Source organism: Anopheles maculipalpis, chromosome 2RL (genome assembly GCF_943734695.1).
Source record: "Anopheles maculipalpis chromosome 2RL, idAnoMacuDA_375_x, whole genome shotgun sequence".
NCBI lineage: Eukaryota > Metazoa > Arthropoda > Insecta > Diptera > Culicidae > Anopheles > Anopheles maculipalpis.
In genome coordinates this window covers 4088267-4108883 of record NC_064871.1, presented here as the reverse complement: position 1 = coordinate 4108883, position 20617 = coordinate 4088267, and the positions used below count along the sequence as shown (strand labels likewise).

Below are 20617 nucleotides of genomic sequence, written 5' to 3'. Positions count from 1 at the left end.
TAAGTCCAGTTGTACAATTGTTTTACTCCCCTTCATATTCACTCTACATAAAGGACACTCTTCATTAACTGCACAATTTCCCTACCGATGCCCTTTGCGTTCCTCATCAACAAGACAACAATGTTCACCTCTGTTTCATCATTAATCATCCAGAATCTCTCGCCGGCCCTAGTGACCAGCTCTGTCAACAGTGTGTCCCGTCGCATCTGTCGGGCCGATCGAGCCGTGAAGTGGAAACTCCTCAAGATGATTACCAAATCACCGTAGAAGATGGGTGCTGCCTGTGATTATAATCATTACTCTGCTTCCACGCATCACATCACACATCACGCGAAAATCATCACATATCACCTTCTTGATCGTTCACTGTGTTGCTGTGGAAAGAGTGAGGGACAGATCAACGAATAATAACGCCACCCGGGAACCGTTGTTTCGTTGTTTACGCATTATTCTTTTCCACTGTATAGCTTCAAAGCTGAATAGAAACACTTCTGGCACTTCACAAAAGCAGCGAAACACGTGTCCCAAAACTCATCTGGGCGGCATCTTTGGATGTTAATACTTTTTTAACAAGCTACCGCGACCGCTAATGCGCTGTTGTCACTGCCCATCAAACGTAACGCAAACCCTCGGGCCGATCTATCCATCATGCAAAGTCTTGCCGTGCCGAGTTCGAGAGAATTCGAAAGAAATGTCACAAATTGACTTGTTGCGCTGCTCTCGCACATCTGTAATTTTTTGTTTTGTTTTGTACAATTAAGACTTATGTGCTTTTTTGTGTGCTCCCTATCTATATTCCTTGTAATCCGTTTTTTGATGGGTTCTTCTTAGAGCTTTTTTTGAACGAAAAAAAAAAAACGATGGACTTTGTTCTCGGGAATCCCCAACTTCTAAAAGCATCTATCCGGTCAATGTCTGTCTGTCGTGGGTGTTATGGTCCGTCAGTTAGGCTTTTATCCTTCATTTTAAAGCAAATGTGCTGCAAATTAAGCGATATAGTTGATTCTCTTTTTGTGTCCTTCACTCTGTCAGATAACGATAAAAAGTTGGCTTAAATTGTGTAAAACACCTCTCTAACTATCATGGATTGAAGTCATTAAAACACGAATTTGATTCCATTTAGTCTAAAAATATATTATGAGTTCTGGCAAACACTTACCACGACTTTTTTTCTTCAACAGTCTCCTTCGAGGTGAACCTTTTTTTTGTATTTCTTGGCAACAATTCTAGTCCAAGCGTGTTAACTTATAATGGCGTCTTATGATGACTTCTATTTGTCGCTTCCATCGGACAACACACACTTCCGCAATTACAAATCAAACAATCGAAAGTGAAGCACATCGCAACCGTGGCCACCAATACGATTCGGGTGATTTGGTGCTTGGTTGGTGCTTGTCACACACGGTGTGTCGATCAATCTCATTAACTAATTTTCCACCACATATCTTCACACACACACACACACACACACACTGACATTCATACAAATTACCACAGGACAGCCACTAAGAGGGTAACTAGGTGCCTCGGAGGAGCTGGACACGATCTACGGTCAACCTCAAAAAACCGGGCTTGCCCCGGCTTGAGTGTAATTTATGCTTTTGCGACCGCCATTTTCGCCACCACACACGCACACACACACACGCACCCCACCCCACCCCTTCCCTCTCTACACACACTCACTGACTGGTGCGCTCTCACTATCACTTGCGAGCGATTGCGGAATATTTTGCCCCTGGAAGCGCGACCCGAATTAGCATAATTCACCGCACCAGATCACACACCCAACCCCACACAGAAACACTGTTTGCCACCCGAATAATGCACATACAAACACACACACAGAGAAAGGGAAGAAGAAACAACGAGCTGACCACCAACAATCATGCCCACCGATGATGAAGCTGATGATGATGGGGATGATCCATTCGGGACATAAAGGAATTGCCCTTCATCAACCGGTTGTCACATTAAAACCCTTTCCAGAAGTGTTGAGCAGCACTCACAGCAGCAATAAAGTTGAAACACTTTTAACACCCTTTTTCACGTTGCACTTTCTTTCTGCAACTTTCTGCAACAGGAAATTGGCGTGTGACAGCATTCACTACAAAGATTTTCTGACTTCCGGACAGTGTGCACTCTGCTCTGCTGATTCTAATCCAACCGTGTTCGGCGAGCGCATTGATTTTCCATCGCCTTACTGCGCTTCACCAAATCAGAAGTAAATAAACCTAAAAGGGATTAGTACTTCTTCTTTTTCAAGGCCTGCTTTTCGATATTCTTTCCACCTGGAGATGGTATTTTAAAATTTGAATTTAAAACAATTAATGTAGATTTATTTGTGCCCCGGCGAACACGCACTTTCCAAACGGAACGGAACGAACGGATCTCGTCTTATTCGGCCTACACTCGTGCACGTCCCGTACGCACGATGCGTTGATGCCGTCGTTTGAATGTTTACTAACGCACCGCTTCAACATCTAACGGCTGGCAGCGTGTGTGATCAGCAGCGAAAACGCGCCAACTTGAACATGGCACAGTGGGTTCGGCAAGCGGTTGTTGCAGGACAAATGTTTGGTTGTTTTTTGTTTATAAAGCCTTTTTCTGTGCTAAATATACTGCTAAAGCTGCAAACGCTTAAACGATCTTTTTTTTTTTTGGTCACATAGATTGCAGATAATTGGATTCAAAACACTTCCTTTCTGCAACCAGGCTTATACGAGCACTCGATCGTCGAAGATATCTCCGATACAAAGCCAATAGATCCAGGTTCAGCCAAACAAACCTGCTCGTTTACCATACCATACATGCTAATTGATTTTCTAAACGACCTCCACAATCAGATATCAATTGTAAATACATACATCGAATTGCTTTACGAAGTTCTCAAGATTGTTAGTGCTACGGAGATAAACGATTATGGCAAATAAAACCAATCACACTTACCTGGTTTTATAACATATTCAAATACTTTCTTCAATTTTCTCTTCATGCGCCATATTGTAAGCTTTTCATTTACACCCCACCAACTTTCAGTTCAATAATTTAAATTACAACAATACTCTACGCTCACTGTGCCAGAGCTGCTCGTGTAAATTCGTTCGGTTCGAGCGAAAGCTCACGCAGAAAGCTTTCATCTTCGGCACGCTTCACCGAAGTTGCACCGAACGATAGCGAAAACTTGGCCACCCTTTTAGTTTTTGGGGGAGAGAGGTTTTAATTTTGTATCGCTCGCTCCGTTCGACGAGGCTTTGGCTTCCGTCAACCGGATTTGAAGATTTTTATGGTGGCGGAAGTTGAGATGAATAAATGCAGCAAACAGCTTTAATGGTCGAAGCGCAATTTTGGGGCAATATTTCATGGAGCAATATTACATGCACGATCAGGTCCCCTATTAATGCATGCTTTATAGTTACACACACAGCCAAAAAGCCTTTCCTGAAGGTCATGAAATTGCCAAACGATGAAATGAAATTTATATTTTTCTACGATGGATTAAACCCGTTTCTCGAAACGGAAAAAGGGTGTAAGCTCAAACTTTGTATTAATTTCCACTTTGTTTAATCTCGTGAAAGTTCTACTTCAAAAATAAAACACGACAACAAAAAATATCCTCCCATTATCTAGCTAATTGCCAACACAGATGTTGCTGATCGGCAACCAAAGGGCCTTCGATTGCATCGACAGCGCGTATCACAAAATGGCATTAATCCGATTTACGTTCGCTTGAAGTAAGTTTTCCAATATCCTTTTTTTCTCTCCTATTTTCAAACTTTTCGCTTCGCTTTGCTGCACATTTACTACCAATATTCGGATGGCAAAGAATGGACCGAGATATTGAAGCTTTTGTTTCGGTCCCTTACCATCGAGGAAAATTTACTTTTTTTGTTCAGCAGTGGATGGAAAAGGAGCTACATTAAAAGCAGCTTACTGCTTGGGGTACTACTGATGGGAATTCCGAAGATTCATCCCTCTATTCCAGCCTAATGCATGTTTTGAGGGATAAAAAGGGTGTAAATTTCCGTTGGAATTTAAAGCTTCTCAGCAACGCAAGATGGCGTGCCTGTGCGTGTGTAATTTTACGTATAATAGCTCATTAATGCGCTCAATAATTTTATGGCACGATTATGGAACAGATTAGCGGTGATTGATTTCATAATGTGGCTGTCGTAAATACTTCCTTCCTTCATGCTACCATTCAAAGGAACGAACCACGAGGATCGTAATAATGCACAGGATGCGAAATTGCCTTATTGTCTGCCCTTTGAAACACTTCCCCATAGACTTCTGGTGCCTAACCCACAAACCCGACAAAAAAATGCCCGAGAAACTATTCGTTTGAGCAATATGATGCCAAAGTGAATGATGAACTTTACTAAATCAATCAAATCCAACCCGACCCGACGATTGCGGAAGCTTGCGTTTGCAAGAAATGCTACCGAGCACGTGGTTCAGTGGTTCGGTGTTCGTTAAGTAGCGTCGTTCGTGCAACAATGAACCGGTGCGATTATGCTGCCTGCCGATAGCTTCGATGACATGAACCCGATAATGTGATTTATATGATTTTAAAGGTCACTTCTGCACAACTATCATGCTCACGGGAAATCCAGCCAAAAGTTGCGTCAAAAACAACGCCATTACTGTACATGCTCAATTTTCATCAACTCACTTGCCGCCGGTTCAACATTGTCATACAGATAATTGCTTGGTTTGGTTTTGTGGTTTGTGCACAGTTCATTGCGTCCCTCGATGAGCTCCAATTGCTCTACCCTCGGAAGTGGTACGGCGCAATAACTGTGTTCGAAACGAAAAAAAATCCGACCGAGAGAGAAATTTGTAAAATCAATCTCCAACCCGGAAGCTCCATCCAAGCGCAACAGGATTGAAGTTCCCGAAGTTAAAGCTATTGGATGTGGTGAAGGTGATGCAGGTTTGCAATTCTTCTATTATTGGCTATTACACCACGCTACAAAGTCCAGCAAAAAGTTCACCAAAGTAAAAGCATCAGCGCTCGGGTGGGTCCCTATTATTCGTACCTACTTACAAGCGCAATAGTTCCCAGAGTCCTTGACTTGCGAATCATTTCAACAATATCAACCATTTAATACCACAATAAAAAAAAAGTAAGGAATTGCAAAACAAACTGTTCAGGCGTTAATAATAAGCCTTCGCCCATCGGAACTTTGTCCATTCGGTCGTATTGTTCGGGCGAGGGATCAATATTTGTCTAGGTTTTTTTTTACGAGCTCGATTTTATCTTCCATTTGATTGTTCGCGGGAAAATGGGTTTTACAGCTATCGCTTGCCGGTTTACAGATATTCACGGATTGAATATTTCGGAGAAGTTGAATAAGCAAGAATTGATGGATTAAAGCATACGTATTTTCCATTTATTTCTATAGATTTATTTCTTTTTTTTTTCGAGAGAGAGAGAGGCGACAACGGTGCCGATCTTCGCATGGAAGGACCGGAGTTCCGGACCATACCCCCGTAGCAAGGACTGTGTGATTATCCAGCTATACCGGTATCAGCAAGTCTAGTTAACCAATCAATGGCCGGCCATGATGCTGAAGGTCGTTATACTCAGAAGAAGAGGAAGATCTTCCATTTATACATTTGCTGAAATTGGAATTCGTTTCTTTTTATTGTAATAAACAAAGTTGTACGGAGCTTTTATATAGATATATCTGCTAAACAATACTATGCTCGCTTTTAAAGTTGGTCAAAACTGTTGCCTTTTGCCACTGTAAGGTGAGAGAGAGAGCGACTGAAAGAAGGCACTCCTTTCTAGTTAATCTACCTTAAGCCGGTCTCTGTCCCAGTCGCCTACAATCGTGTGTCGACACACGGAAAGCTGCTAGATTTAGAGAAGCGTTACACTAACTCCTCCATGCTGCTAATGCTGCCGCCTAACTAATCCTAACTCCGTAAATGAAATAATACTATAAATAACAAACCATCCATCCGGTACAGAGCGACCACAACGTGTTTTTCTTCTTCCGACCTCTAGAATGGGGTCTCTCGTGTCAGATTTCTAACCGACCAACACCGGGAAAGTACTAGCGGGCACATCCGGATGCAGAAAATTAATACTTATATCTTTCTCTTCCCAAAACTCTGAGCCGTGGATGTGATAGTGACCAGAAGTCCTGGGAGGAGTGTTTATCGGTATGGAATGTGTTTCTGTTTGTGCTTACCGAGCATCTGACACATCTGGTTCAAACCCACACACTCGCACACGCACACAAAGGTCAAGTGTAATAGCAATGAGGGAAGCGGGATTTGAATTTTGTTCCTGACTACTTCTGTTGACTACTACTACTACGACTGCTTGTCTACACAATCCTGGCGTTCTGCAAATTCTTCCCCCGAGGCGTACTTGCACGTACAGCTGCATTGCATGCAATGTAATAAAAGATGCATTTTTCACTTTTCAACATTCCGTACACAGCAGCAACAGAAATGTCGTGCAGAAGCAAAACAACAACAACAGGAGCGAAAAAATGGCAAACTGGCAACAAACACACCAGACTGTACAATTGGATTAGAGAAGTAGCAAAGATAGAGAGCAATAGCGGGAACGATAACATGAAAATACAATCTTCGCAATCAAAACATCCACAAACCCACAAACCATCGTCCCGAGCCCGAGTTGCCCCGACCGGTGACACAATGCCGTGATGACCCTTCCGCGACAACGGATAAACGGCGGATGGGGAGGATTCCAAGGGATATCGGTTGCATTCTGGCTTTGCTTTTCCGTTGGGTCTATTGTCACCGGTACGTACGTACGGTTGCAGCAAACCAGATATCATTCTCATCCGTTTTACGACTACAAGGTTGTGGCATCGGGGGACTTCTTCTACAAGGAACGGAAAAAAGGTAGTTCATCCAGCAGAGAAACTGCCACCGCCACCATCCGAATGGGCAATGACACACGATGGCGAAATAGAAATGTAATAAAAACCGTTAAGCGATACTACCGTCTCTGAACCGGGAGAAGACTTTTCACCTCAACGGGGCCAAGAAGTTCCACAACTCCCAAACTCCATTAGTCGGGATTCTTCTACACAGTTCGGGGGCTTCCTGTTTGCAATGAGAAAAGCAAACTTTTCACCTGGCACTCACACTAAAATGCGATTTTAATAATGCATTTTTCGTCTTCTACACTCGGATCGGATCGGTTTCCCGGTGAGAGAATCTAGCGCTTAAGACGCCTTGCGTCAGAAAGTAATAAATTAATGTTAAAAAAATAAAACAAAAACTACTAACGCTACGTTCAGGTATTGAACCAACCTGAACGAACGTAAGACTAATTATAAGGCATCCGATAGAGTGTAAAAATTATACGAAACAAATCAAACAAACAAAACCATATAACAACGACGGGCTACGTATAGCGGAAAATGCAACCGGGCACGAATACAAATGCACAAACATGAATGAGTAGTGGAGGGTGGAGCTGTTTAAGAGTAGAACGTCAGCACGGACGTCTGATTGCCTCGGACAAACAGGAAAGGTGGTAGGTCACGACTCAACGCTTCAAGCCACGCCATATAGAGCGGAGCCGAGACGACACCCTTCCGTGGCATGGGTAGCGTCATGACGACCAGATCGGACTTGCTGGAGTGTTGCAGCAGATACTCGCGCAGATTCAAATGCCGGTTCGTTTTGTCCTGTACCGCCAACAGTTCCGCCTTCGAGATGTACGAAGATCCAGCTAGAGAGCGTAAAACGGAAAGGGAAAAATGAACGTTTCAGATTACGTGGTTTTCTCACTACCCGAAGCTGATGGTCAGTTGCATTTGCAAATGGAAGGTCATAATCAACATCCATCACGCGTTTTGTTTCATATCTAACCGCCACACTCGGGCTCAAGGTAATGATGATTTTGGTTTTAAAATGGCAAACTTTTAATTGCCAACACTTAGTCTCAACAGAAAGCGCACATTTAAATGCTCGCTTTTGCACGTTGAAAAGGATGCATCCTTTGAGCCTATTCAAATGCAAATGATTCCACCAAGGCCAAGGCATAACCGCGCTCCCACCTGTACTAGCATCCGAGATGTCGTCCTTCACGGTGAACTCCTTAATTAGTCCCTTGAAGAAATCGGCCATCTCCTGATTCGGTTTCTTCGTAACGTCCGGCAGCAGCTGCAGATCGGAATAGTCGATGCGGAACTTTGCCAGCAAGCTAGCCATATTGCGCTGCTCGAACTCGAGCTCCGTTTTGCGGTTGGCCAGTGCAAAAACGCGCAGCTTGCACGAGCTCCAGTTTCGTCTGGTGCTGATAATGTACGGGAGAAGTAGCGTAAGGCCGCCGTCATCGTACAGCCAGTACACGTCAATGATGCCCGTCTTTTTCTTCAACGTGAACTGTGTCAGCTCGTCAAGCACCTCTTTCGGAAGTTCGGAACCACCCGGTCCACGGTACAGGAGCGATGGGTCGCCACGTTTCAGTGAACGTTGGCCCGTTTCCTGCAATATAGAAAGGGTGGTCGTTAGAAAGGGTAAATTGCGGGGACTGCCAGGCCAAAATAACAATGTCCACATTAATAACACAATTTTAGCAATATAGTTTAAACTTCTTTATCTATACATAAAAATTGCAAAAGTTGTTTAAATAAAGTGAACAGATGTCTCGAAGCGTAAGCTTCTATTTTGACCAAGCAAACACTGGAAAGCAACAGGTGCTGAACCGTGGACTTACTGTTATGAGTTTGGCGTTGATATCGATCGGATCGGGAGCGACTGAAATGGTTTTGCTCAAATCACTGGTGCTGCTTGCTAAAAGGATAAAAATGAAACGTGATTAATGCGCCTGAATGTATGTAAACAGTAATTTTGATCCTTACAAATGTCCTTCATTTACAACTTTTGTATGGTAAAAAGCTAGCGTATGAAAACGATGTCTTACTTTTAGCATGCTACTCATTGGCTTCTACTCATCTACATCGGTTAAACTAATTTATCTCATTCTACTCTTTATGCATTTTCATTCGTCATACTTACTCTTCAGATTTTTTGAGTTCTTCTCGTTAACGTCAATCGTTTGGTCTAGAGCCGACGGTCCGATGGGTTTGTCCGTGCGTACGCGCGTTCCAAGTGTGCATTTCGGTTTACATTCCACATTCCATACATCATTCCATTACAGTCATCATCATCATCATCATCATTCGGTACCGGCAACAGCAAAATTGTGGCACATCAGCATCAGGAGTGAGTGCAGTGTAGGGAGGAACGTTCCAGGAAGTTGTGCACATTGTTATTAAATCAGGCAAGTATGGTGTAAGAGTGGTTGGGTGTGGTTTTGGTGTTTTTTTGTTGAGTTTATTGGTGCGTGGTGCATGCAGAAAGGGCGGTCGAATAGGAAACAATTTAAATATAGAAAGATCATCAGATAAAGCTCAACGGTTCATGGGCAACACGACCGTTACAGACTTACCTTGCGACACGTTGCGACTGAGCGAATCACAGCTACCGTGCAGAGAGCTTACTTTATTATGGCCCAGCAGATCGTTCGTGCTGTCGTTCGCCACCAGCGTACGCGGGTACTCCGAGATAAACTTCACCATATCCTCACCGAGCACCTGTGAGTAATCGAACCCCTTGGACACGCGCAGTATAGCCACCGATAAGTACATGTCGAGCGCTTTGTGGACCACGTTGAAGTACTGCTCCAGCTCGCTCGACTCACACCGGTCCCAGTCGCTCTTGAAGCCCATCAGCAGCACGTTTGGGCGTAGTTTGCCAATACCGGACGCTTGCATGATGGCGCGTGATCCCGTCTCGAAATCGTCATCATCGATCAGCGAATAAAATCCCTTCACCTTGTGGCGTCGGAACCACTCCGATGCCTTCTTCTGCAGATGGTTGCGATACTTTTGCGAAACGTGCGTTTTGGTCACGTGACCACAGACGAGCAGCGAAAGTTTCTTGGTGAGCAGGTAGGCAAAGTTTACGAGTAGAGGACGCGCGCTTGGATGGCCACAGAGAACCAATATCTGGGGCCGATAATTCTTAACGTGTTCCTCGACGTTGTTTAGCTGCTGCACCGAGAGCAATGCGTTCTTGTACGTCTGCGCCTGCGTGGTGGAGCCCCAGTTAACGTCCGGCTTGCGATAAGAGACGATCAGGTACAGTGAAAGCACGGCCGCGAATGTTATCAGTGCCGTTGGCCAGGATATCAGGAACATAACCGCAATGCAGAAAATAGCACCAAGCAGACTGAGCCACATGTTGTAATACTGGAAAACAAGAGAACATACATTCGATGTAACTTGAAAATGGAAAAGATGGGTTGAGATTTTACCTTGAAGGTTGGTCGCCATCCGACTGGTTTTGCCAAGCTGGCATGGAATGTACTGAAGTTCACCAGACAGTAAGCCGCCAGGAAGAAGTTGGATATCAACGGTGCAATCATGTTTAGATCTCCCACCAGAATCACCCCAACGGAGATGACGAATGTCAGGATGTATCCGCGTACCGGTTCGTTGTTCTTGCCAAATCCTTTGCCGAACCAGCTTATCTTTGGGTAAAGTTTATCCTTGCACAACGCTTGGAATACTTTCGGGGCCGACACAAGACTAGCCAGAGCGGACGAAAGAGTAGCGGCAAAGCATCCAGCGTAGATCAACGGTCCAAATAGCGACACTAGCTCCATCACCTGGAAGGAGTTGTGCAGACCGTAACTGCAACTTTGCACCTCACAGTTGGAAAAGTCCCATGTGCCGTTGACGACATCGGTGAGATTACCAGTTGCGTCACGCAGTACGGTCGCACCAGCAATGATCGCCATTCCGACGTACGAAGCGGACGTAAGCACAATCGCAAGAATCGTACCCTTAGGAATCGAAGACGAAGGATCTTTCAGATCTCCACTGATGTTTGCTCCAGCCAATATACCCGTAGCAGCAGGGAAGAAGATCGAAAACACGGAGAAGAAATCGTGTTGCGTTCCTTTCGCCATCCGGTACTCGGAGTTCATATTTTCCAACATTACCGACGCATTAAACCCGACGAACCCGCGCGCCACATCCAAATCCGACTTCGGTCCCCACACGGAACCAACGCAAAAATCCACGATGGCGATGAGCAGTATGATGAGCAGCACGATCTGTGCCTTCGCTTCCCATTCCATCCCTACGACCACAATGCACAGCAGAATGACGATCGTTATGCATCCGATAATCCGTACATCATTTACTGCACCATCCACTATCGACACACCGAACGAGGCGAGCAGATCGATCATCGATTCACAGAACCCAACCACGTACATGGCACAAGCGACCGCATTCGCTAGCGAAAATATCAACCCGATCGAACCACCAAACTCGGGCCCTAATGAGCGCGATATCATGTAGTACGTCCCACCACCCTTAATCACACCGTTCGTGCTGATGGCCGACATGGAGAGGGCCGTAATGGTGGTCACAACGGTAGTCATTGAGATTAGCACAACACCCTGTACGATGCCCGCTTGGCCAACGACCCAACTGAGTCGTAGGAACAGCATAACGCCCCAGATGTTCAGAAGGCACCGCATCAGCACACCCTTTATCCAGCCGAACTTTATTGCTCCATCCATCTCGGCCGGTTCGTGTACCGTTCCTCGGCGCATCGTTTCCTGTGAAGACCGATAAAGACAGACGGATTAGAAACGAGAATCCAGTAAAGAATGGTTGAAGCACAATGGAGCTTTAAGTCTCAGACCCATCATCTTGAAGCTTAATTTAAACCGGATACCTCTTGTCTAGTGCTCTGGAGTCTTGCTCCTTTTGTCTAAAAATACCATTACTCGATTACCCGTAAGCTCATGCGACAGGCCACACAGACAAACGTACAGTTTGACCATCAAGCCATTGCTAACCTCTAAACTCAATAAGAACTGTTGAGCTGGTCTCCGTAATTGACCGTTCGATAACTTCGATAACTAGCACCGGTATCGAAGCCCGGTTTTGTCCGATACATGTCGAACGCTATCCGATACTGTAAAGCTCGGATTCAATTTTACGGTACAGGGGAAATTGAAAAGGAAAGCTTATCCAAGCAATTTCAAGACGATTCCGGCTATTACGGAAGTCTAGCAACGAAGAAAGCATTCCTTGCTGGTGACGTACAAATCGTGACGCAACAAGGTGCTCGTGCTGAATGCTGGAGGGTGTTATAATACCAAAAACTCACCCACATACACAGCCAGAAGGTAGGGTGTGAAAAGTTCAATTAAAAACGATATTGCCAATGTACGAAATTAAATTCCGCGCGCGGATTGCATACCTGGCAGGCGCGAATTGCATTTTTTCGCACCAGATAGTTTCACACATCCGTTTTCCCCCCGATGTGAAGATAAATTAACGTTTTCCCAGTATCGCACTGAAAGGTAGCTCTCTGTTTATTTTTGTGTGTTTAAGGTGATGGATATTTAATTTTATTGCACATGTGGAAAATTCATTATGTCAACATTTAATACCTTTAACGGTGAATGAGACTTTTCACTGCTCCCCAGCACTGGAGGGAGGTTTTTTTTTTTTTGGAGAAATCTGGGTGGGAGGGAAAAAAGACGCCACTCAATGGCGTGCAAAATTGCACATTTCATTTGTGCAAGCCAGTATCTACATCACGCCATCACTAGTTCCAATCAAATGCTTCCGTTTGATTGGTATTAATTGGAAACCTCTCCCATTGCTGCATCCACAAAAACAGGCACAGAGTTGCGTAAAAATGTGCAGCAGTCTGTATTAATTAACCTTCAGCATGGTTCTCTGACCGTAGACGAGGGACGCGCACGCGGAGAGGAGTCGAAATAATGGCACTAAACGAATCCATTTGATCAATTAACCAGCGAGTTTGACCCTTCCGAGGGTTGGGGGCAGATTAAATAAATTAATCAACTCTATTACTACACTGGCTTGGGTGCACTGTTCTGGAAATGGGAAACCACTCCGCAATAAATTGAACTTGAAGAGAATAAGACAGACTTCAACTTTGAAGGGCGATATCCCGTCAGGGATGGACAGATGTAAAAATACCTTGTTTGTGATAGATGCATCGTGAAGCTCATCTAGCGTAGGTCTCTGGTTGCCTTGGAATGACAGAATGTTGCGATAATTGTCCATCCGTGGCAGGGCTTCCCGTGTGAAGTGCCTGGAAGGAAGAAGGAAAAGATGAAGCAAAGCATAGAACAAATTAGACGCCAATCATCGTTAGAGAGTTTATAATTTATTCAAGGTATACGGTAAACACAACGAGCCCTTGCCTTCAATGGTTTCAATTTCGACGAAAGTAACCAGTATTAAGATAGGTGTGCTTCAATTCTACGGTTTGAATTTTCTTCCGAAACGAAGAACAGCGGGTACGGTCTGTCTTACTAGGAACGCAATCAATCTTTCTGGAACTTATCCTTCCTGTCCTCAAAATGGTTGCCGAGGATCCTCATTTGGTATTTTTAACCCACGTAACACAAATTTCTTCGAGATCCTGATAAGGTGCCTCAGTGATACGTGACCCAATTTGGAATTTGGAAGGAATCTTCGCGAGGAAACTTTGAAGATGATTAAAGAAACTTGCACGCTTTCTTCCGATAACCAAGGATACACAACCGAACCCACACTCACCGGAAGCTTCTTGCGTAGCGATTCTCATCGATCAGATTATCCTCCTCGTCATCGTTCGAGTCCGATTCGCCACCCTCGACGTTGAAGCGCGTCGACGGCTTGCGCTGCCGTGGCTGCTCCGGATCTCGGTCACCACTGCCCGTGCGGAAGCTGCTGCGGAGCGACTGCAGGCGGGAGGTGCGCCGTTTGACCATCTCCTCCGGGAAGACGTCGTCCTCGGTGACCGGTTCGGTAGCCGTACCGTTGCCGGTACCTTGGCCGGACGTAGGGTCGTCATGATTGACAAGGTTAACCTGGAACCGGTTCGCTGACTGATTGCGCGGCAACGCATTCATTTCCACATCGTTCGCACCGCCACCTTTCGGATCGGTCATTATGTACTGTGTTCTGGAGGAGAGGACCGACGTTACAGATTGCACCCGCAGAAGACTGCGCGGTCGGAGGAATTATCGAGCGCAGAACTGTCGAAGGTTGTGCTGTGGTTAGGGCGTGATTGTGGTCCTTCTGCCGAATAGGAGGCGTTTCTGCCTCCTCAAGATATTGTTTATCTTCGAGGCTGAGCGATGCGATGGCACTCTAGAGAAGGACGAAAACAAAGAAAAAGAAATAAATAAGTAAGTTCAATTTCTGACCAACATGCTGGAGAAGGTCTCAGCACAACAGGAACGATAATATTTTCAATTTCAGCAACAATTCCGCAATCAATTTTTAGACATTGAACGAACATAGTTGTTACACGGCAACAGGATTTTCTTGGAATATGCTGGTAACGATGCGTTTTTCTTTACCAACATTGACCTTTTCCAGCGAGCGAATCCTTCCAAACTCAAGCTCAATAAACAATATCTTCCAAGAAGCGAAGGATAACATTATTGTTTACGTCCCGAATCGAGCGGGTGTAGGATTTCGGACAGATAATTCCAGGCCCATACCAATGAAGTTCTATCTTTATCGTGTATAATTTGTTTCACAGAATTGGAAGGATAAACATAGACTATAATTCGTTGACACCCAAGGGCGTCCGTGCGTGCTATATTTGTCCAACTAATTTCATATGCTATTTTTTGTTGAGTCCATATTTCGTGACCAGGAATAGTTTGGCGTACTTTCAAATCGAGCGAACTACTTCCATATGCAAGTAAAGCCTATTTACGCCCGTAACTTTGTCGGTCGTCTGTTATCAATCAATCACGTCATATGAAGTTATGAAGCTTTCGTCATCGTCCTGAGAGGGCTCTCAATGTAGACAAGTGGTTGGGTCCGGAAGGCGATTAAGATAACAAGGATCTGTGTACTAATGAAATTAACTTGCAATGGGTAAAAGTTTATCCAATAAAACACACACAGGCACACATCAAAACTACTCACATCATTGGTGAAGTTCTATATCTCTGTAAATATTTGTAAGAGTTTGTTTGTTCAAACAACTTTGCATGGAACTGCGATAGGTCATTCTAGAATACGTTGGACACCAACAACCAAAAACCTGACCTTCCCCTAGGGCTTCCATCCAACGCACAGTGTATCGTTTCGGACAGGAAGCGTCTGAGGACTGCCGACTGTAAGCAAAAAAGCAATGATTGATGGTAACTCGGCTTTCCATTGTTGACAGAAACCTGTCCACATGCTACCCATCAGCATGATGCCCCATCTGCAAACACCCTCCAGTCGATCACCGGTCCCAACATAGTCATAGCGCCATATTTCAACGATTCGTTTATCTATTTTTCATTCAGCCCAAGCTCCTTCCTCTATCAGACAGCCTAGTACACATCCTACACAGAATTAGAATCCCAACGAGACAAAAGCAGTAAACCGTTCGAGAATCTCCTTCTTCAGGTCGTCGAACTCATGGAAACTTCGCTCATTATCGAGACCACAAATTATGGTTGTCCTACAATTCGAAAAGGACCTCACCGGCCGAAGTGATGAAATTTTTCAATTAATTTAAAAGGCTGTGTGTCTGCAAGCGGCTGGGAGGGAAAATGATGTCCCACCACACAAACCGATATTCGAATTTTGCATACAGTACTGTGAGTCTGTTTTTCCACTTCAGAGTCCCCTTTCTGTCCCTTTCTTTCTGTGTCTGAGTTTATCCCTTTTTCCACTAAATGGCACTCAATACCTCGACAGAGCCTTTTGTGTAATCGCTCGCCTATCCTAACAGAATGATGGCCACACGCCGCTTCCATTTAACGAAACAGAAACAATGCCACATGTGCTTCCAGTAAAAGCCTGTCTCCATAGCGAGTTGCTGTTTGACGTTGGGTAGTTTAGATCCGTTTCGGGTTTTGTACATCACAAACAACGTGCAGCACATGGCCATGTAATCAATCCTTGAAACTGAAGCAGGACTACGGTCAGTCACTGTAACAAAGGACCGAAGCCTGGGGCGAATGTTGGGCGCTTTGTTTGCTTCACTAGCCCGTTTCGCTCGAAAGTGTGGCGTTGTGTAAGGTTTTAATTTTTTCGACTATTTCGCTTCAGTGAGTGAACCAGCAGCTGGAGAACTTTTAGAAAACAATTTTAGAGTGACTGGAGCTTTTTTTCATGTAGTGCATTGATTCTAATAGCACGATATGAAAGTTAAATTTTTTTAATCTAAAACAGTCCTTTGCACATTAAAAAAAAAGCTCAATAAACTTACCAAAGGCATACATTTTGAAGCAACCTGATTTTAGCAATTTGCTTCCACCCGGCGACAGATAATTGGGCGAAACGATTGCCATTCTGTGACAATCGATGACAAGCCCCCTATATATGCCGGTGCCCCACTTGCACCGAATGGCACAGCCAATCAATCACCCACAGGCGTACGCTGCATCGATCTGGTGCCGGCCGGTCTAAGCCACTGCTCATCAGGTTACTTATCAGAAATGGGTGTGCCAGACAACCTACCTACCATACCGAGCAATCACTCGAGCAGCAGATGACATAATGCTTTGCTGCGTAAAGCAATCGCTAAATGCACTCGTGATTTGGTTGTTTCCGATTTGAAAATTCTGAAATGATCATCCAAATTAGGTAGAAGGACCACACAGACGATTTGTGGGCTCATCCGTGACTGTAACAGGTTGGCTGATAAGTCCCCGGTCTGACACATAGAATGCGCCGCTAGTATTAAATGCATATTATTTTTATATAGCACCAACCTTCAAATGATTCGTGTCAAAATTTGACGTCTGTATGTCAATTAGTTTGTGAGACAGAGCGTCTTTTGTCAAGCAACTTTTGGTTGCTTGACGAACGAAAAAAGAACGAAGAAGAAAAAAGTGTTGTTCCACCAGGACAACGCACCGTGCCACAAGTCATTGAGAACGATGGCAAAAATTCATGAATTGGGTTTCGAATTGCTTCCCCACCCACCGTATTCTCCAGATCTGGCCCCCAGCCACTTTTTCTTGTTCTCAGACCTCAAAAGGATGCTCGCAGGGAAAAAATTTGGCTGCAATGAAGAGGTGGTCGCCGAAACTGAGGCCTATTTTGAGGCAAAACCGAAGGAGTACTACCAAAATGGTATCAAAAAATTGGAAGGTCGTTATAATCGTTGTAGCGCTCTTAAAGGGAACTATGTTGAATAATAAAAACGAATTTTGACAAAAAAATGTGTTTTTCTTTGTTAGACCGGGGACTTATCAGCCAACCTGTTATTCTAGTGGTTCTACTTTATAATATGTTTTATATGGCAAAATAAATTGCCTGACGTTTGTTGGATATCTTGGATAAACTCGTTGGGCCAGGTGGCATATCAGTCCAGCGACAGATGCCATGAATTTTACAGTATTACAAATATAAAATCTTTAAGTTATAGATCTTTCTATATTCTTCTTGTAAATGGCTTAACGACCTGCTAGGTCACTCCTCCCTATTTATACGTATATTGATCTTTTCGTACTCAAAATTCATACATGAAAACACCTCATTAATTCCGATCTACCAAGTCCAGGTCTTGATTTGCTCGAGCATTATGCATTATCACTTCTTGTTACATTCAAATTAAGATCAATTTAAAATTTCCACCATAAACATCGCTCTGAAAACTTCTGTTTTTTGCCTTTTGAAGGATACACCGTAAACGTGAATAAAATTCCATCCACGCTCGCTTTGAACTCATGCAACAAGTTTACACGAAATCGAAAACGCAATTGATTAAGCAATTGATTGGGATGAAGGGAGTGAGTGGATACACCAACCGATTGCAGCCTTTAAATCAATGGATTCCGAAGCCAATAATCCTTCCCAGACCATCATGCACCGTTTTCTCCGTACTTTCCGTGTATGAGTGTACTCGGATTTATCATTACGCGTCATAGTGTTGCCGTAAACCGTAGGCACGAACACGAATGGTTCGTCGCTGTTGTGTGGAATTTTTGCGAAACAATCGTTCTCGCATATTTTACCATTTCGCTCGAACTGACCGAATGGCACGCATTCGGTACGCGGCATTGATTAAATTTTAAATTGATTCAGAAAATGTGGGATGTGCTGCTATATTTTGGTGCTCTCTATTTACACACTGCACGCTGTGCAATCATCAGTTTTATCATTCACTGGAAAGACCCAGTAGTATCTTTCTTAAAGCTACTGGACTCCGCATTCGTATTTGAATTAGCATTCAGGACGCTCAATTTGGTCCCTCTCTTTCGCTGCCTTCACCCAGTGACGATTCCATTTGCATGGGCAAAAGATTTCGGCACTGCCGCCTACATCTCGGAAGCTTTACCGTCGTGTGACACTTTTGGGACACTTTGTACCCAGGACGCACCATTTTTATTCTCCGTCCCCTTTCGCTCAAGATGGCGTGCGAAGGAAACGCGGGACGACGGAACAACAAAAAAACACATAACAAATCCCAACCGAGCGATGAAAGTGAGTTTGTTTAATATCCTTGCAGCGATGACAGGTCAACCCCCCCCCCCCCCCCCCCCCCCCCCCAAGTCACTGAGTTGGACCACCGTCCGTCCAAAGGCAGTCGTGACGTGCTCGGAAAGTTTACGACGCCTAATGATACCTCCGCAAAAGGACCCTTGATTAGGCCGCGCGCATCGTTGTGCGAATGTTGCTAATTTCTAATCGAAACACACGAAACACCATCCTTTGGGTCGTCCTTGTACCACGGACTAAATGATGTATTTACGCAACCTTTCGCACTGGACTGGGCGTGGACATTTGTGCTTTAAAACCCCACGCGATGAATGATGCTCTTTGCCGCTTAAATCAATATTCTCGCGATCGATCGGGTCAAGCGTTTGTCGAATAAATTGAATTTATATTCATTTTTATTTTTATTCATTTGTTTTTACTTTTTGTACACTCTTTCTCCCAAACAATAACTTTCACCACATTTATATGTGTGTGCTGGGGCATCGCAGAAATATTGATATGCCCTTTTGTTTTCCTCTTGCCCTACTCACCGCCGATGTTTGCATAACATGCTTATTTATGCTATGCTGGTAACAAAACAAAAAAGCAACCGAATTCGTCATACAGTAAAACAATAAAACATTGCAAACACAAACAAAACGCGGTCGGTCACTGTCGCCGATAGCGTCTAAACGATACACGCATCGAAAGTGTATTTCGCGCCGTATTCATATTCGACTGCGGCAATAACGAGGGTGAGACGATAATTAACGTAACGCAAATGTTTACCGAACAGATAAAAAAAGCTACTTCCCATGTCCTCTTCCCATGGGGTAAGGGGCTAAATAACAGAGCAAAGAAAGCAAAAAAAAAAAGGTGAATACGATAACGAGCTCATTTCTCACCCGGGATCTCCACAACAGTTGTGTTTCATTCTTTTGATTGTTTCTTTACCGTTTTAGCTATGTTATCGGAGAAAAACGAATGTTACAAAAGGAACATAATTTACACGCATATGACAACTTGTCATTATGAATGCATTAACGTGTGATAATGTTTTATTTTCGCCCACCGCAACATTATGCAGGCACCGGGTCAATAGCTTTTTCAAGCTCAAGCTGAGGGGAAAAACTTTTTTTACGGAAAATGAATAATGAAACGCGTGGGGAAAAATATGAAAAGATTATTTTAATTTTAATTACAAAATAAGTGTGCAATTAAGATTTGCTTTGGTACCGTTTATTGGCAATCCTTTGAGAAATCTAATACTAGAGAAAAACTATTCACACGGTAAGGATGGTAAAAGCATACTCAAAAATGCGCCCATCTGTGATCAAATCTCATCAATTCAGTCAGGTGATTTTCTTGAGGATCTTTTCCAATATGACGACCGTTTTTAATATCTAATGCTATGATATTTTTGAACCTAATATCTTTTTTAAAATGGAAATCTAGATGAAAAGCAGTGGCTTCTTGGTTTAACGACCTCCTAAGGTCACGCTGGCCATCGAATGGCTTAACTAGACTTGCCGATACCACGTAGTTGGATAATGAAATAGTAATATAAAATCGACAAAAAAAAAAGATTGTAAAGAAATACAAAACCACTTTCTATTTGCAGACTTTTAAGTCTGTAAAACGACCTATAATAGCATTTAATAAAATATTTTTTGTAAATATCAAACAATAGAAAAAATAGCTAAACCAAGACTTAGAACATGTTCTTTGCCCAACAAATTTCCAAAACATAAAGCATTTATTCCGCATTCGAAACATTCCTCTTGCAGAGAAATGATTTACATTTTAATTATACGAATTGCAGAACCACAAGGTACCTCCAATCAGACCTCCGGATGTTGATAGCTCTGCCATGGTAGAACAAACTTACACTCACAAAAGCTGAATGCGGTGAACAGTACAGCTCTAATTTCTAAGCAAATTTGCACAAAAATGCACTTCCTTCGGTTAAAAAAAGGCTTCAAATGTTGTTGATCATAAAAAAGGGGCGAAAACCCCAAACAGCCAACAGACGAGGGATGGAAAGTAAATGGAAAATGTATGTTTTACATGCTCGGACAAACTGCAGTCTCATCAGTGGGGTGAGATGGATGCAACTTTTCAAAACGAGTGCATCCACA

At 43.7% G+C, this 20617-nt stretch overlaps 2 protein-coding genes across 2 annotated transcripts in view; one reads left to right on the top strand and one right to left on the bottom strand.

Moving 5' to 3' along the window:
• LOC126557619 (glycerol kinase) overlaps nucleotides 1–20617 on the top strand; it is a 164471-nt gene that overhangs the window by 73466 nt on the left and 70388 nt on the right. The gene's annotated exons all lie outside the window — the stretch shown is intronic.
• LOC126556842 (bumetanide-sensitive sodium-(potassium)-chloride cotransporter) lies at nucleotides 7467–13990 on the bottom strand. Its single transcript, XM_050212367.1, has 8 exons — nucleotides 13617–13990; nucleotides 13032–13146; nucleotides 10313–11629; nucleotides 9446–10247; nucleotides 9013–9057; nucleotides 8711–8787; nucleotides 8049–8478; nucleotides 7467–7720 (listed from the first exon to the last, which is right to left on the bottom strand). The coding sequence occupies exons 1-8, from the start codon at nucleotides 13988–13990 to the stop codon at nucleotides 7467–7469; spliced, it is 3414 nt and encodes a 1137-aa protein (XP_050068324.1).